Source organism: Cicer arietinum, chromosome 4 (genome assembly GCF_000331145.2).
Source record: "Cicer arietinum cultivar CDC Frontier isolate Library 1 chromosome 4, Cicar.CDCFrontier_v2.0, whole genome shotgun sequence".
Lineage (NCBI taxonomy): Eukaryota > Viridiplantae > Streptophyta > Magnoliopsida > Fabales > Fabaceae > Cicer > Cicer arietinum.
In genome coordinates this window covers 20,517,242-20,535,936 of record NC_021163.2, presented here as the reverse complement: position 1 = coordinate 20,535,936, position 18,695 = coordinate 20,517,242, and the positions used below count along the sequence as shown (strand labels likewise).

At 29.1% G+C, this 18,695-nt stretch overlaps 1 protein-coding gene across 1 annotated transcript; it reads left to right on the top strand.

Annotated features, from left to right (window-relative positions):
• Window positions 1-15,093: 15,093 nt before the first annotated feature.
• On the top strand, window positions 15,094-16,984 carry LOC101513050 (heavy metal-associated isoprenylated plant protein 3). The gene is made up of 5 exons (XM_004497477.4): window positions 15,094-15,338; window positions 15,493-15,634; window positions 15,753-15,994; window positions 16,087-16,165; window positions 16,311-16,984. The coding sequence occupies exons 1-5, from the start codon at window positions 15,291-15,293 to the stop codon at window positions 16,838-16,840; spliced, it is 1,041 nt and encodes a 346-aa protein (XP_004497534.1). The 5' UTR covers window positions 15,094-15,290; the 3' UTR covers window positions 16,841-16,984.
• Window positions 16,985-18,695: the final 1,711 nt, after the last annotated feature.

The window sequence follows — 18,695 nt, the reverse complement described above, 5'->3', positions numbered from 1 at the left end:
GTTGATTTGCAGGTCTATGTTTTAAGGACTTTTATCTTATATATATGACACTTAAAAATTTCATATTTAATTAATCACAAGTTAAAAAAAATGGCGAGGACGAACTTTTAATAATGTTCTAAACATGCTTGCAAAAAATCATTTAAAAATTGAATGATGTTTTGTTTTAGCAAGGACTAAAACAGCTTGTAGAATAATTTTGTATGGACTAAAAAAGTGAATTTTTTTTTCAAGGATTAAAAATTAAATTTCAAAATTTTATAAGAATTAAAAATTTATTTAACCCTAAAAAAATAACAAAATCTCTTAATGATAAAATATAATTTGATGTATGTGTTAAAAAAGTTTACACTAGTTGCAGCTATCGATTAAACTCAGGTATTAGGGCGGGTGTTTGGACTAAGGGTTAAATAATTGGAAGACATGAGTTTAAACTTGAGTGAAGAAAAAAAAAATACTAACACAATAACAAATTACTTATTGAGATAGTCAAAATTACTGTTATTCTTTTAACTTGTTTTTTGTTGTGTCTTTTCAGTTAAGTTAGTTATAATCTTTTAAGAAATTATATTATTTTCAACAATTTTGAGTAATTTAAAACACAACTCTACTTTGTAAATTCATTGAAATAGAATTTAATTTCTCTTGTGGCATCGCAATAATATCATCATATCATAGTGGATCCTCGATTTTCTCTCTAAAGAAATTCAAGTGTCTACAATTCCTTTGTCTTTGAAATATTAAATGAACTACAAATCCATTTTCATCAAAACAACAGTCCTAAGGTTTTCCAACTCAAGAAGGATCTTTTTAATTGCCTCAAGGATCGCTCGCATTAGTCAAAATTTCACTATATTTAAATCTTTATGAGAAGAACTTGGTGAGTAATGTCCAATCCATACATGCAATTACAACATTGTTCAATCATTGTTGGATTTTCTTCAACAAGAATATGCCATGATATTTCTCATGGGTCTCAACGATTGTTAGAGTCAAATTCGATGTTAGATTTTGATTCTTGATCCTTTGTCCTCTCTAAATCATGTTCTCTCCATGATAACCCAAGAAGAGAAGCAAAGAGAAATAGGTTCCCAACATTCTTTTTTTATTCAAACCTAGCATTTGTTGCTAAAGGTCCAAATGGTAAGTCCTTTCATGGTAAGAATGAAATGCCAAAATGTTCCCATTGTAATATGTTTGGTCACCTTAAAGAGAAATGTTTCAAATTCAATGGTTATCCCCTTGGATACTAGAAACTCTCTATTCAATTTAAACTTGTTGTTGAACCTTTTCTAGTGAACCTCATCAAATGAGCATTCAACAGTATCAAAAGCTCATCTCTTTTTTGCAATCTCAAATAGGTAAGGCAATTACTCCTGTTATTGATCATTCATAAGAACCCATTGATATGTGTTCCACCATTACTGATTTTCCTTCATTTAGTTATGCTTTCAATAATTCTCAACATTTCTTTACTACTAAATGGATTTTAGATTCAGGTGTAACCTCCCATGTTTATTACAATCTCGATCTTTTTACTTTATATACCTTATTGGAAAATAAGTTTATAAATTTACCAAATAAAACTCAAGTCAAAGTTATAGACTTATATCCATTGGGAGTGTTAATATCAACCCTCATATTCAATTAATGCAGTTTATTCCTAACTTTTGTGTTAATCTCATTTTAGTCAGTGCCTTCACAAAACATTCTTATTTTTCTATGATTTTTAGTTGCAATTCTTTCATAATTCAGGAGCCAATGCTGGAGAAAGTGATTGGCATGGGTGAAATGCATCATGGCATCATAGATTTGGCTATATCTCTGATTGTAATATCACAAATAAATGCATTAGTAGCATATAACAAATAAACAATCAGTAGCATATGGCATCATAGATTTGGCCATCTCTCTAATTTTGTACTCAAATTACTTGTCAATAAAGTGAATTTTGATTTGCCTTATGCTTATTCTTCTGCTACTTGTCCTATTTGTCTTATAGCCCAATTTCACAGACCCACTTTTGTTGAGTCAAAATCTCAATTTAATGTTTTGATGATGACAAACAAAAAGTTAATTAAGAATGTTAATTATGATTCTAAATGTTATGTTAATTTAACTTGTGCTTTTGAGTGTATTAATTTAAATATAGGATTTAATCAAAGCAAATAATTCAACATAAAAAGGCAAGAAACTAAACAAACAAGAATGGAGAACATTCTAAACAAAATGTGGAAAACGAAGAATCTTCTCCAGTTTCAAGAATGATCATCACATCTCCAAAATTAATCAATCTTCACTAGTTAAAAGAAGTTTTAGCCTCTGGATTTTACATCTATATCATCAGCACTTGGCAATGAACAAACTGAGATGATCAGATTCAAAGAAACTACTTGAGTCACAAAGAGAGAAGATCACGAATTAGCAAGACCAAACAAATATGAACCTTTTCCAGCTTGACTGTCAAGAACAAAGAACATTTGATAGCATTCTGATCATTCTCCAGCATGTTGACATTAATCTCCAACATGCTAACATCATTCTCCAGCATGTTAATATTAATCTCCAGCATGCTTACATCATTCTCCGACATGTTAACCATCAATCTCCAGAATGATAACATCAATCTGTAGAAAGTTCTCATCAGTCTCCAGAATGATTAGATCAGTCTCCAGAATGATCAGATCAGTCTCCAGAATGTTCAGAACAGTCTCCACAATGATCGGATCAGTCTCCAGAATGTTCAAAACAGTCTCTAGAATGATCATCAATCCCCAGAATTTTCAACATAATTCTCCAACAGACTGTCATCATTCTCCAAGTTGTTTTGGTAGAATCAAATCTCCAGATTGAATCAATATAATCAACAAATATATCTGAGGTATAAAGGATCGTTAAACACAAAAGAAATCTGATCAAGAACGAAGAAAACCCCCCCAGTCAAATAGATTTCATAAAGTGTTCAAAGACTGAAATATTTTTATTCATATATATTGGTTTTGGTCAAAACTAACAGAGCAATACCAACAACTCTTTTTTATCATTATTAAATGCTTTAAAACGCCTACAAAAGGAAATCCAAGCTCAAGGAAAAATCAGAGCTTCAAGTACTAAGAAAATTCATTACTCATTTCAATCATACTTGAATTTGTCTCACTCACATACATTAAATCAGTTCTGATTTTTCCATTCGATTGTTAGAATCCTTCTCGTGTACTTTTCTGTCAAAGAATCCGAACTTAAACAAGTGTTGAGCCTTCTCAAATTCTAACAAAACAATCTCATAATTATTACAAAACTCTAACTATAAGAGTTTAATATAGTTTGGGTAGATTGTAAGAAATCCTATCAAGGTTGATAGGTGACCTGATTGAACTCATTTTTGGGTGGAAAAGTTTTAACTTTGTAACAGATCAGGGTTGATCTGAGCTAGGAGTTGTAAAACCAAGAAGGTTATTTGTTTTGAATACTTGGTGAAAAATCTCACGGTTGTGAGGACCGGACGTAACTCAGGTTGGGTGAACTAGGATATATCCTTGTGTGGTATTTCTTCCCTTATCTATTTACTTTCAGTTTGATTGATTATCAACTTAATTACATAAACTGAATTACTGATTTTAACTAACCAAGAACGTTCTCCGTTTTCTGGTTAAAACCAAGAACGTTCTCCATTTTCTGTTTTCATAACCAATATCAATCTTGAGTTATTTTCCTAAGTTTTAACATAAATTTTTGAAAAGGTGAATTTACAATTCAAACCCCATTTTCTTGTAAATTGACATTGCTACTTCAACTTTCCCTTCATCTAATCACTTTGCTAATGCTAATTTTGATTTAATACATTGTGATGTTTGAGGTCCTTAAGCTAAGCCAACTTATGATAATAATATATGTTTTTTTTAACCATTATCAATGATCGCAATCGCTTTACTTGGGTTTATCTTCTTACATCTAAATCTAAATCATCTAAAAGAACCATTCAATTATTTGCCTTCATTAAAACCCAATTCAATTCTACTATAAAATGCATTCACAATGGCAATGCCAAAGAATTGGCACTTGCTGATTTTCTGCAAGAACATAGTGTTCAACACCAATTCTCTTGGCTTCATAGACCACAACAAATTTCAGTAGTCAAAAGAAAACCTTTGGACTTGCTCAATGTTTCTTGAACTCTTTACTTTCAATAAAAGATTCAAATCAATTTATAAGGAGATTGTGTTACTACTGCAGTGAAGGTACTAGAAAACACATGAGATTGGGGGTTTGAATTGTGTTATGTCATTTTTAAATTATACTTCAATTTCATTGCACAAATACTATCTTTATTAAAATATTCAACTTACTGTTATGATTCTGGTTTATTGAAAATAAAGTTGAATCATAAAGAACTAAGATAAAGAGGAAAACACATATATTTTTAGACTAGTTCACAACACAACAGTTGCTACATCTAGTTCTCCCCTTACAGAGAGATTTTGCCTCAGTATCGTTGATGACGTAATCCACTATTTTAACAATAGCATACAAGTATTATTTACTCTGCCTCTTCATGCTTTGAGTATTCTTTCTCTAGCCTCTCGAGCCTTTACAAGTATTATTTATTATGTCTCTTCAAACTTTGAGTATTCTTTCTCCAAACTATTGTCGTTAGAACCATTCTTCAATATTATGGCAAATTGCCGTTGAGGTTCATGAGTGTTGTTGCCACTAATGGGCTGATTTACATCAGTTCAAGTTTGTATCTAAATTGACACAAAGTTTGTTGCTAGGATTCTAATTTTCATTGAGAAGATGTTACATATTCAACCTATATTCGTTCAAGTGTATGACTAATTTACATCAATTCTAGTTTTGTATCTGATTTAACACAAAGTATGATTCAAGAATACCAACTCTCATTGAGAGAATGTTATATATTCAATCTTATATTAGTTCAAGTGTAAGAAAATACTTTGACTGATTTACATCAATTCTAGTAACTATCTATTGAGAGAATTTTTCATTCATGTCTGTTTTTATGTGTTCTTGTTGTTGTGTTTTTCTTCTTTCTCTATTTTAAAATGTTGCAAGTTGTTATTATGATTTTCAGCTTATAATGCATGTTCTTTTATAGAAGTAGTTACAACATTGCCTTTGTCCTTCAAGGGGTGGTCGAGTGTCCTTCACGTAATGGCCTAGTGTCCTTCATGAAATGGCCTTGTGTCCTTAAGCATGTTGTTTCATTTGAATTCAGCAATAGGTCCGTTTAGAATAATTCTAATCGTTGAGCATAAACTGGAACTTAGAATTTCTTCTAGGTGTTTTTGGAATTTAGTTTTAGATGAAATAGAATATATTGAATAGAATTATGAACAACATAAGCATGGTTTCTTGACAAGAAGCAAGAACACCATAATCATAATTTCTTGACTAGAGGAAATAACATCATAATCATGATTTCTTGACCAGAGGCGGGAACTCCAGAATCATGATTTCTTGACCAGAAGCACGAATTCCATAAGTATACTTTCTTGACCAGAAGCACAAGTACTAGAAGCATGTTTACTATACCAAAGGCAAGAACACCATAATCATGATTTCTTGACCATATGCAAGAACATCAAAATCATGATTTCTTGACCAGAAGCACGAATATCAAAAGTATACTTTCTTGACCAGAAGCACGAGTACTAGAAACATGTTTACTTTACTAGAGGCAATAACATCAAAAGCATGATTTCTTGACTAGAGGCAATGACCAGAAACAACTTTACTTGACAAAAAAACATGGAGTAACTAGAGGAAGAATTACATAAGCAGTGCTGATAATCAGAGGTAGTGCATTCCTTGTCTGCATAAAATCTTTTACTCTTGTCAGACATTGAATTTGTCAATAGCGTTGAGTTTGTCATAACATTGACTTTTACCAAAATGTTGACTTTTTATGGGTGTTTACTTTTCTGAAATGTTGACTTTTATCTAGAAGTTGACTTTCTAAATTGTTGATTTTCACAAGAGGCAACTTATCAGAGGCATAGGAAGTTAGACGCTTGCTTCATCTATAGAGGCAATTTATCACAGACAATTGGTCAGAGGTAGTTTGAGCAGAAGCTTGCTCGCTTCATCAGAGGAAGACTTAGCAAAGTCTTGCTTGCTTCATCAAAGGTAGACTTATAATAGTATGGTTTTCTTCATCAATGGCAGACTTACAAAGTTTGGTTTTCTTCATCAGAGGCATATTTAGAAGAGTCTGGTTTTCTTCATCATAGGCAAACTTTAGTAGAGGCTTTATTTCTTCATCAGAGGCATATTCAGGAGAGTCAATTTGATTGTTTTACTAGTGGCAGAGTCAGAAGAGGCAACTTTGAGCAGAACTGAATTAGAGACAGATGCAAAAGAGTTAATGTTATGTTTGTCAGAGTTAGGCAGAAGAATTCTTGTTACGCTTGTCATTGTCAGAGGAACATAATCCAATTAGGTTTATTAGAGGCAACTGAGGTACTACATTGCTTGCATCCATAGTCAACTTTGTAACAACACGGGCACATGTCACAAAACCTTACGTTGCAAACTGAAGTAATGTCTTGGTTTCTTTTGCCTTCGTCTAGTCATCAAATGATATACCTTATATAACAAGACATGCTTTGTTGCGCTTGTTTCCATAGTATTTCTTTTATGTTTTTGCTTCAATAGAAGACCTCTAAAGTACTTATAATCTAGGCTACTTTGGGGATAGTTGTTCTTTATTAATATGTATTTGTTATCATCAAAATATTAACTAGATGATTGTATTTAAAAATATCTTTTCACTAACATACCACACATCTCATCAATAGAACCCCAACCATCAATTTGAACAAACAATCACCTTATGACATTCTCTATTGCAAACCTCCAACTTATAATCACCTTAAAGTTTGTGGCTGTCTTTGTCACGCTGCAACTATTCCCCAATACATAAACAATTTTTCCCCTTGGGCTGACCCATGTGCCTTCCTTGGGTGGTTCGTTAATATCATGAAAGTCCAAACGCCAACCTACAGTTTCTAGATCATCTGTAGACGAAAAATATAAAGCACTTGCAATGCTTACTTTTGAGCTTTTATGGTCAAAACAACTTATGCACAATCTCGAGGTCCTTCTCGGATAGCATTTCAACAATCCATCTCGCAAATAATCTTACTACACACGAAAAGACTAAACACCTTGATATTGACTACCACTTTATTTGTGAGTCCGTTAATTCTAATTTTCGGAATCTGATGCATTTTCCTACAGAACACTAGATCGCAAAACCATTAACCAAGACTTTACCTCGCATTCAATTTCAACAAACCATCCAAGTTGAGTCTTCATAATCTTTACCACCCAACTTGAAGGGAAGTATTAAGATAATCAAAATTATTCTTATTGTTTTTTTGCTTGTTTTTTGTTTTGCCATTTCAATTAAATTCATTATCTTAACCATACAATTTTCCTATTACCAAGACTGCACATGCTTCATTGCAATATGAGGTGGTAGTGGTCCCTGAAGTGTTTAGTCACCTACCCTCCCAAACATGGTAATGCATCATTGATTAGCTTAAGACCTTAGTTGTAGGAAAGTTCATGAGTGGTCACAGTGAGACAGTGATTCCGTGTATGTTTTACCCTTTAATCTCTAACACATTGCATTAAATGGTGGCGTGTGTAGGAGATGCGTAGAGAATGAAAGATTGCCTATAATAGTTATTGGTTAGAACCACAAGCTATTAATTAATTTTAATAATTAAATTTTGCTTAGGAACCTTCCTATACTCTGCATAAAGCATACATGTGAAAAACATTGTCACATGGTACTAACTCCAAAGACAAGTTACATGGTAATTCATAACCATGTGCTGCAGCTGATCAGGGAAAATCAATTGATGTTGCATCATTGATCATCTAATAAATCATAAAGAAGTAAAATACATAAAGAGTATATTTTAGTCTAACTAAAAGCTCTTCTAATAAATTTGAAAACCAAATCTTATAATTAAATGGGCTTATGCACTTTCTAATTAAGGCTAAATTATGTGAATCTTGCCAAAATCTGTGAGCACACAGTATGGTAGGAGCATGAAGTGTACCAAAAAGGCCAAAGAAATTGAGTCATTTTCCACACTTTAGTTGCAATATGAAATTAATTAAAAAGAAAAGGGTTTGAGAATTAAGACTTTAATTGTGTTATTTAGAATTTATTTGTCACATCACAATCGCATAATAACGAATATAGGCCACAGAGGTTGTTTCCAAGAAGTATCATTTGGTCCATTGTCATTGAGACATACACAATTGTTGTTTCTAAAAATACTTATACTAATGTCCAAATTCTCAGAATCTGAGGTAGACAAATTTTATTCCTCCTCTATCTAAACATGAACTTTTTCCTCACCCGTCACCACAATTCGCGGTATTTTCTCCAATCGTCATTTTCTTTATTTTTGATCAATTTTCTCCAATCATCTTTACCCTTTTTATCCATCAAGTAAATGAATACTAATGTTAACTTTCATATAAAAGCTTCCAAGTTTGGTATACTTGCTAGCATTAAACCTTTTGATGCATAAGGTCGTGATAGTTATGCCTCAATCTATTTCAATTATATTCAATTTTTTACTAATTAAATAGGGTGTTGATCTAGATGTAATCAAAGCTTTATCCATGATTTCACATTCAGTTTTGTGATTTATTTGAAAATTTGGGAAGTATAGTATTTTCAATATAGTAATTGATTTTTTTTTTTTATCAGTAAATACATTTGTAAAATTGTAAAGCACGCACCAAAATAGCTATTCGGCTAACTTTTATATAGTTAAAGACTATATAATGTGCCACGTTAAATGAATATATGATTATTTTATATTGATCTGATAACAATATCATCACACTAGAGAGTCATTTACCAATAAAATATATGTCTTTTAGAGACTAATTTACATGTAATAGGTTCCAACGCAATTGTAATTATAGATACATATGTAGATATTTTTCATTTATATCTCATTTTTATTTAAAACTCTCTATTATACTATACATTAAAATTTATATACTTAAATACCAATTTTTAATGTTAGTTTAGCAGGTCGCAATGTAAAAATGCAACAACATGAAAGTTTTTTTTTTTTTTTTTGCATTCCGACAATAGTAGGTATCTATTGTCTTTTTTTTTTATAACAAATTATTAATTGTTAATTTAATAAATAAACATAACAACAAAATTGAATTATATTAATAAAATCAAATAAAATACAATTAATGAAAAACAAATACATTATAGTTAATGTGATTAAATAGATGTGTCAAAACAAATAACGTGATATATTATTTTAACAACTCCCTCTTATTTTAGAGCTTGCAGGCAATTAGTAATTTTATTCTATCTTGTTAACAATTCCTTCCTATTTTTTCTCCTATTTTATCACAACTATTTTTTATATACCTTTGAATGTAAGAAGAAATAGTTGTGATAAAATAAGAGAGATTTGTTAACAAAATAAGAAGAAATTGTTAAAATAATATAAAATGTTTGTTTTGACACATCTACTCGACCATAATTTTTTATTAAATGTATTTTATTTAATTTTATTACTATATATGGATAGTTGGTTTGAGTTTTGTTCATCACAACTTTAGTCATTACGAGTGTTTTCTGTGTTTGGATAGTTGTGTTAGGAGAGACTAGTTTGCAATTTTTTCCTTGTAAAAAAAAAATTGAATAATAAAATATTTTGTATTGAGATTGTAAATTAGGTATATACTGTGAAACCAAAATAAATTTAGAATTGTGTTTTGTTACCTTTTGCTTCTTGTGAAGGTTTGTTTATGCTTTTGTGAAGTTTTTTTCTTACAGCTTCTCCAACACCTTAGATAATATAAATTTCATAGACAAATCAATCCCTTGTAAATTAACATTGATTTGAAATTAATATCAAATATGACAATGTTTGGTTAATGTGTCACGTCAACTATTAACCTATACAAAAAAAAATATATTATCTCAAATAACATCTTAGAATTTCAAATAAGTATTTATTAATAAAAAATAAAAAATTATTTTAACTAATTATAATTATATTTCGAATACTCATTAATGTATTCATTATTTATCTGATACATGTTAGCTTTGGTCTAGAAATGGTTGTTGAGATGTTTTAAGAGTATTCTTTGCCTCTTATATGAATGGTTCACAAATTATGTGGATTATTATGTATACACAGAGAGAACAATATCTGCTTTTTCCCTCTGTTTGTAGCATGATTGATCATCTCCTCATTTCCGTGTGGATTGGAGTACCTTGAATTAAAAAATCATATATCCAAAGTTGAGTACTTCGTACGAGTTTCAGTTAAAAAGCCATACACATTCACAGTACACCATAAGCTATAGAGGCGTTAATTGGTATTAAAAAATTTCCTTATGTTCTTCACATATAGTACCTTCATATTATTATTGGTTTTTAGGCCCACTCTCATGAATTCAAGAGTATTACTTTGCCACGCAATTAGCAAGCCGTAATTGTCAATTTATATAATTCCATAAACGCAACGGTGAATGACGGCAGTTAACGTTCTTTTCTTGGAGAATTTTTTCTCCATGAAACTTATCTATGCATATCCCATATTTCAATTATATGATGTAACGCAATTCAATCTTAATCAATAGTAAAGAAAGTTTAATCATCGCTTTGTAAAGGTGTAATGTAAACCCGTAGAGGTTAATTAATTCGTATGTTATAGGTTGTTATGAATTGTTAGTAGTTAGAAAGTTAGTTAGTAAACTACAACTAATTAGTGTATATATATATAAGAGAATATGTGAATTCTATAATTGAAAGTCGTGTAAATTCATCAAGTTTATCATTTGGAATATAACAAATCTGTTGTGTATTATTGAGTTCTTTCGCCATCAACACGTCAAAGAAGTTAATTCATATAACTAAGTATATTTTAATTAAAGGGAATCTGGGTTTGTTGATGTTCGATAATTTCAAAGCCATGTACACAAAAATGAAATAGTACACATTTTGTAGGAGTGCGTGATGAAGGTGACAGCAAAATTTGGACAAGTCTACAGAGCTAGTTGGCTATTTCAAATGGAATTGAGATAAGTGGTCCTTAATTTTGCAAGCCTAGAAAAATAATTTGCTTTTCAAAAATTTCAACAATGACAAGTATCCAGACAAAATATGGATTGCAAATATCATGCTCTTTTGGGGACCAAAAGGTAGAATTTTGAAAATTTGAAGGGTTCATTAGCAGTGTGGTTGTAAATATGTTGAAAAAGTGATAAAGGTGCAATCACATTCAAGATGTAAATAAGTATACAATACTCTCTAAATATCTCTTCTCTTGATGATATCCACACAACTTCATTCTAAAACACTAGGTCATAAAAAGTTTTGGATAGTGTGGACATGATTGCATATTCTGTTGTTGATAACCTGCTTTTGCTACAATAAACCAAAATAAGTAAAAAAAAGTACTCCCTCCAATATTTTTTATGTTATAATTAATATTTTTTTTCATGTTCTAATTTAAATTAGATATTTAATTTTTGTTTTCTACTGTAAAATTTTAAATATTCTAAAAAGAATCATAAAGAAAAACAAAACACCAACTTACAATCATTAACTTGTAAGAGAGAATTTTATTATTTATTTTTAATGAAAAATCTTTTTGAATTAATATAATTAAATTTTGAGTCTATTAAACAATCTTTTATGATTTATTATTTTTATATATTATAAATAAAATAATTGATTCACTTAATAAAAAATGGAAACAAAATGAAAAATATGATGAGATTTTTGAATTTTTATTTTGTCCTTAAAGATGTAAGTCGTTTTCTATGAAAACTTCAAATTATGTTGCAAAAGTTTTAAAATTTATTTGAAACGTAGTGATTCTTATGATTTTAATAATGAAATTCTATTTTAACAATTGAATCAAAATTAAATTTTATAATATTGAATTTATTAAAAATATTTTATTATTTTACTAATATTTATATATCTTATAAAATAATATTAACTATTTATGTTAATGTTACACATGCTAAAAATAGTTTTTTAAATTAAAATTGTTAAAATCTTATTTACGATCTATAATATCGTAAAATAAATTAAATAGTTTTAAGTAGTTTTTATCTTTTATGTTAAAAGATTATATATATATATATATATATATATATATATGTATTAAACATAACATAAAGCATCAAATTCACGACTCTATAAAGACACCGAAAATCGTAAACAGGATTATATATGAACGTGTTGTTGTGTTTCTACGAACCAACTAATACAACTTCCAAAGATAAATAAATAACTAAAAACACTTAAGTAATTTGAGACGCTTGAACTCAAACATTTATCTCCTTAATGCAAAAATCCCTCATGATTTAATAGATCACTCTTAGTGTAATGGAAGATACAAAACCAGCAAGAATTTATTTTTGTATCAGGAAGATGACTAATCCAAATTATGTGAGATGGACACATTTGTTTCCCACTGTAATTAATGGGTATATATATATATATATATATTGTATCCCATTAATTACAGTGGGAAACAAATGTGTCCATCTCACATAATTTCGGTTAGTCATCTTTCTGATACAAAAATAAATTCTTGCTGGTTTTGTATCTTCCATTACACTAAGAGTGGTCTATTAAATCATGAGGGATTTTTGCATTTATCTCCTTAATGCAAAAATCCCTCATGATTTAATAGACCACTCTTAGTGTAATGGAAGATACAAAACCAGCAAGAATTTATTTTTGTATCAGAAAGATGACTAACCGAAATTATGTGAGATGGACACATTTGTTTCCCACTGTAATTAATGGGATACAATATATATATATATATATATATATATATAATTATTTTATGATAATTTTTAAAGTCTAATTCATTCAATAAATGTTGATATTGTTAAGTTTAATTGTTTTTGCTTTGAGTTTCAAATTCAAACCTCACACAAAACTACGTGAATTTATTAAGGTGAAATTTGCATTAAAAAAATCATACTATGATATGAACAAAATAAATTGCTTTAATTCAAATTGCAATTAATCAGATAAAATGATATCTCATTGAATAAACAATCTAAAACAAATTGCATACTGTTTTTATATTCGAGTTAGATTAGATAATTCTTTTTCTTTTCTTTCGAAAATCCATCAACCCAGAATTTACCCCTACATTTTTTGCCACAAATTCAAACCTCTTAAATTAAGGAATTACTTTTTTTCTTCTTAAATCTTTATATTATTTATGTTTCAATGAAAAATAGAGATTTCAATTGATTCTGATGTTACATAAGAAGGACACATTCCTAAATTACTAAGTATTAAAACATGGAGATAAAACTACCATAAAAGATACTACATCTAAATATTTTCCTAAGTGAGTCGACCAAAAATTAGGTGACGAGTCAAGAGTCACAATGCCGTCTTTTACCAATAATAACAGTAAATTCTATTCCGTTCGGCGACACCAAAAACCAGAACACATGTTCTTGTGGAGAAGTTGGAGAACTACTACCGGTTAAACAATCTTTCACATTTTGATAAGAAAAATATTTGATATACACAGTTAGATCTAGACCATATATATACATTTTGAATAAAGAGATAAAAGATAATGACATTAAAAAGACATTTTGAATAAAGAGATATAAGATAACGAGACAAAAAAGAGATTAAATAGTTTCCGTGATCCCTTCACTTAATTTCAGTTAATATTTTAATCTTTTATTTTTTATTTTATTTTCGATTTGATCATGTGTTTTAATTTTAAGTGACAATTTGATCTTTTTATATTTTAAAATATCAAGAATGTTACTCTTCTTTTTTTTTGTGCAAAAATTCAAAAAATTTGATCAAAAATTCAAACAAAACCCATAAAATTAATTATCATCCTCAATATAATGCAAATTAATAACTTAATTATTTAAATAAACTCATATTGTCATGTCTAACAACATCAAATAAAAAATAAAAATATGAGTTTATTTGAAGATTTGAGTTACGAATTTGATAAAATTTGTATTATATTGAAGAATATAATTAATTTTATTGGTTTTGTTTGAAATTTTTTATGAGTTTTTTGAATTTTTGTAAAAAAAATGATAACATCGTTGACATTTTAAAATATAAAAGATCAAATTGTCACTTAAAATTAAAATAAATGACCAAATCAAAAAAATAAAAATAAAAAAAATAAAAGACTAAAACGTTAAATGAAATTAAACTGAGTGATATTTAGTATAAAAAAAATGATGTGATTGTTAGAGAAAGTAAAATATTTTTAATAGAAAAGAAGGATAATATCAAATACAATAAAATATTTATATGCACAAATAAAAAATTCTAGACACATTTATAGGAGTTTCTTAATTAATACTCAATTTTTTATAATTAAAACACTTCTAGATTCTTATATAAAAATTCTAGATGATTCTAGATTTATTTAATTTCAAATTAATAATAATAGTTATAAATTAATAAAATAAAATAAAAAGAAATATAAATAAAATATGATAAGAACTATGTACATTTGATTTATTTATCTTTCTTTAAGTTTATCTTTGTTTTTTTACATTTTTTCTCTCTTATTATTCTTTTTATTTTAAACATTATTCTCTTTTTTATTTATGATGAAATTTATGTAAAAATACTCTACCTATATAGAATCCAAATTATTTATTTATTATCTTATTTTTATTTTTTTATTTTATTATTATAATACTTTTTATCATTTTAAATATTAGAGAAAATTAATTAATAAAAAAATTAATACATTTAATCAAATATTGTTGATCAATTTTATATTACATTTATAAAGACAGTAAAATATACGAGTAAATGTAGAAAATCGGTGTGGAAACAAGATTTTCCTCCACCGTATTATACATTTTTTTTTTTAGTATCCTTCCATCTGATTATTTATTTATTTGAAGGATCCATCTAATTATTATTATGTATACTTTTGACACCTAAAATTTACATGGTCTGAAGCATCATCAATTCATGCCACATCATTATGTATATATGCATACATAACACATGCCACAAAGCCATCCATATATGACTATGACTCAACCAATCGTCACTACACCTCACCCACCGTTTCTCATCACTACCCTCCGTTGGTTATATATATATTCCTCTCCCTTACCTATCTCTCCACTCTTCAAAATATAAACCAACAAAATCTTATCTTAGCTACCACAATTCTAGTATCTATCTATCTACACTATTCTACTACCAGTCACATTTGATGCTTATTGGCAGAAGAGGAAATAGAAGAATCAAACAAATGGGAGAGGTTAGTTTTAATTAATCTCATGTATTCCCTTTACTCAATTGAATCACTTTAATACTTTTAATGAGTACTACCAATAGCATATTCAAGATTCATGAAATTACTTTTTTATTTTTTGTCTCTCTAAAGCGTTTCCTTTAATTTTTGTCGTTTATAGCAAAAGAATGAAACCGAGAAGAAAGTTGCCGATGGAGCAGCAGCTAAGAAAGACGACACTCCTGCTCCTGTCGTTTACAAGCTCGACTTACATTGTGAAGGATGCGTTAAGAAAATCAAACGAACCGTTCGCCATTTCGAAGGTAAATTCTAATATCAAATCTCCATTAATTTCAAGCGACTAATTCAATTATTTTTTATTTTAGAAATTTGAGATTCGAAATTGAGAAAGTAATTAATTAACGAATTCGGAATATACAGGTGCGGAAACCGTTAAAGCAGATCTGGCTTCAAACAAAGTGACAGTTACCGGTAAAATTGACGCCGTTAAACTACAAGATAAGCTAGCCGAGAAAACTAAGAAGAAAGTTGAAATCATCTCAGCGCCGCCGCAAAAAGACGCCGCTTCCGGCGAGAAACCATCGGAGAAGAAGCCCGACGAGAAAAAGTCGGAGGAGAAAAAACCTGAAGAGAAAAAGCCAGAAGAAAATAAGCCTAAAGAGGTATTTAATCTAACTAAATAATTAATTAATCAATCAATTTTTTCATAAGCTTAATTTCACTAACCGACTTTATTTGAATTAATTTATTTCAGAGTACGGTGGTTTTGAAGATCAGATTACACTGTGACGGTTGCATTTCCAAAATTAAAAGAATCATTATGAAGTTCAAAGGTAAGAGAGTTGACCTAAATAAAAAATTATCAATTCTATTTTAAAAAAATAGAACAATATTTTATTGTTACAATTTAAATTAATTTAATCGATTAATTAATTGTTAATTCGGTGGCTAATGATGGTGATATTGTTAACTAAACAGGGGTAGAAACGGTGATCCTTGACGGTGACAAGGATTTGGCAACAGTGAAAGGAACAATGGATCCGAAGGAGTTGGTAGAATATTTGAAGGAGAAGCTGAAGCGAAACGTTGATGTAGTTGCCCCTAAGAAAGATGAAGAGAAGAAAGAGAAAGACGGTGGAGGTGAAAAGAAAGAAGAGAAAAAGGAAGAAAAAGAGAAAAAGGACGGTGGTGATGGTGAGAAGAAGAAAGAGGAGGGTGGAGAAGCGAAGGTGGAGGTTAGTAAAATGGAGTATCAGTACCCGATACAATCTCCAATGTATTGGTACGATGGACATGTTAACCAAGGTCAAAGTAGTAATTATGCTATGGAGTTTCAACAACCGGGGTATGGTGGTCATGATAATCATTATATGGAGCCTCATGGTGGGTATATCAATCATGGTAATTATCCCATGCAGCCACCTCAAGTACCGTTTTACATGCACCCTCATCACCCTCCTCCACAGATGTTCAGTGATGAGAATCCCAATGCTTGTTCCGTCATGTGATCATGATATTTTAGAAACTGTGTTTTTGATCGAGTGTACGCTTATACACACGGACGCAATACGTACTCATGATGTAATTTGTAAATAAAATATTTTTAAGTATATAATATTAATTCGAGACTCGAGAGAGGTAGTTGATCTGAATTAATATATTATTATTAACTATTATCATTATCATTATTAACTGATATTAGAGAAATTCTATGATATATATGGTACAATTTTGATGTACAATAAGATGTATTAATTGGTTGGTGTTATTATATTGAAAGATATAGAGGATAAATTTAGCACTAATGGAACAGCTTTTGCAAGTATATTTTCGCGTTCTTATGCACTTATACTCCTATAGTAGAGTATAAAGTATTATTGTAATACTTGAATTAATAAAATTTGCAGGTCCTATGCAAATTTTAATTTTATGGTGTTTTAGTACATGGCTTAGTTTTGTACTATTTACTTACTCGACAGTTTTGTTTTTCTAACTTTTTTTGGGTACGTGTGTCAGGGAATTTTTTATTTGTGTGATTGTTAACCTAACAACGAGTTTAACTTTTTTTTTTCTTCCTCAAATCTAATTAACGGTTGAAAATAACATGCATTTGGATTTGGTGTTGGTTGTTGACAACGTCATGCTAACATAAAATATATTCGACTTTAGACAATTGAAAATTTAATTGATGTTGCTAGCTGGAGGTTGCTGCGGTTTAAAGTAAAGGGAATTAACCCAAAGAAATCTGAAGTGCAAAGGTATTACTTTTTTGGGTGAATGTATAAACAAAGATACTGTACTACTACTTTGATATAGATGGTAGTACAAATTTTAATAACACGAAGCAACCATATGACATTGATCTCTATCTGGAAAATCTGGTAGTACACATTTCAACCACAAATATGTACGAAAAATTTGGGTCTTTATTTGAAAAGACTTCGATCTCTCATTTTTGCCCCGACCAAATTAAGATTTCGATCTTGTTTAAATTTAATGATATAAAATTATTAGTGAAAAGAAAATTATGAATGTGAAAGGAAAAGAGAGATAAAAGAGAAATTGGAATTGTACTTGAATGAATTTATAAAAATTAGGAGTGTTAGAAATATAAGTTATTTGTAGAAATGTTCAATATTATTTGCGATGTTCAATTTGAGAAATTAGATGTTTATTTAATATTGACAAATAAAATAAATGAGTTATATGTATTGTTAAGAATCATGATTCTATGAGATATGATGTCAAAATATATTTACAAGGAAGGATAATTTTCAAGGTTTTTGTAAGATTGATTTAGATCTAATTCAAAATTTAATATATTCAAGATTCACCAGACTATCTATAAAATGTAATCTCTTTTAGGTTATTTGAGTTTTGTTTCATATACACGATCTTGGATCTTAATGAATGAGATACGACATGAAAATATGTTTATAATTGAAAATAATTTTTACTTTACAAGTCATTTTTTTATTTATTACTTTTTGAGTTTTTATATGATTTAATTCTAACCCAAATTCGATGTAAGATCTACTAAACACTCAAACCTAGATCTTCTGTTACGCGCACTTTAAACCTCTTATATCTTTGAGTTAGCTTTGAATACCGCTATATTTTTTGAAACAAATTAGTGTAGTTTTATACTTAATTTTCCGAATAGTCAATATTTAACTACATCAAATAAATTTATTGATAAAAAACTAAGAAGCAAAAAATTATCACATAATTAATATATCTATTGTATTATTTTGACACATTCAATCTCTGCTATAACTTCAAATAAAACATTTTTAGCAATTTCTAGATACAAGACAAGACTCAAATAAAGTTGATGATAAGTTTTTTTACAAATAGCTTAAT

What these genes read in the sequence shown, in the direction of transcription:
- LOC101513050 (XM_004497477.4), top strand. Translation starts at nt 15,291, where the DNA reads ATGCTTATTGGCAGAAGAGGAAATAGAAGAATCAAACAAATGGGAGAG. An exon ending in AACCGTTCGCCATTTCGAAG is followed by an intron (nt 15,635 to 15,752) that starts GTAAATTCTAAT and finishes CGGAATATACAG; the next exon opens with GTGCGGAAACCGTTAAAGCA. An exon ending in AAGAAAATAAGCCTAAAGAG is followed by an intron (nt 15,995 to 16,086) that starts GTATTTAATCTA and finishes AATTTATTTCAG; the next exon opens with AGTACGGTGGTTTTGAAGAT.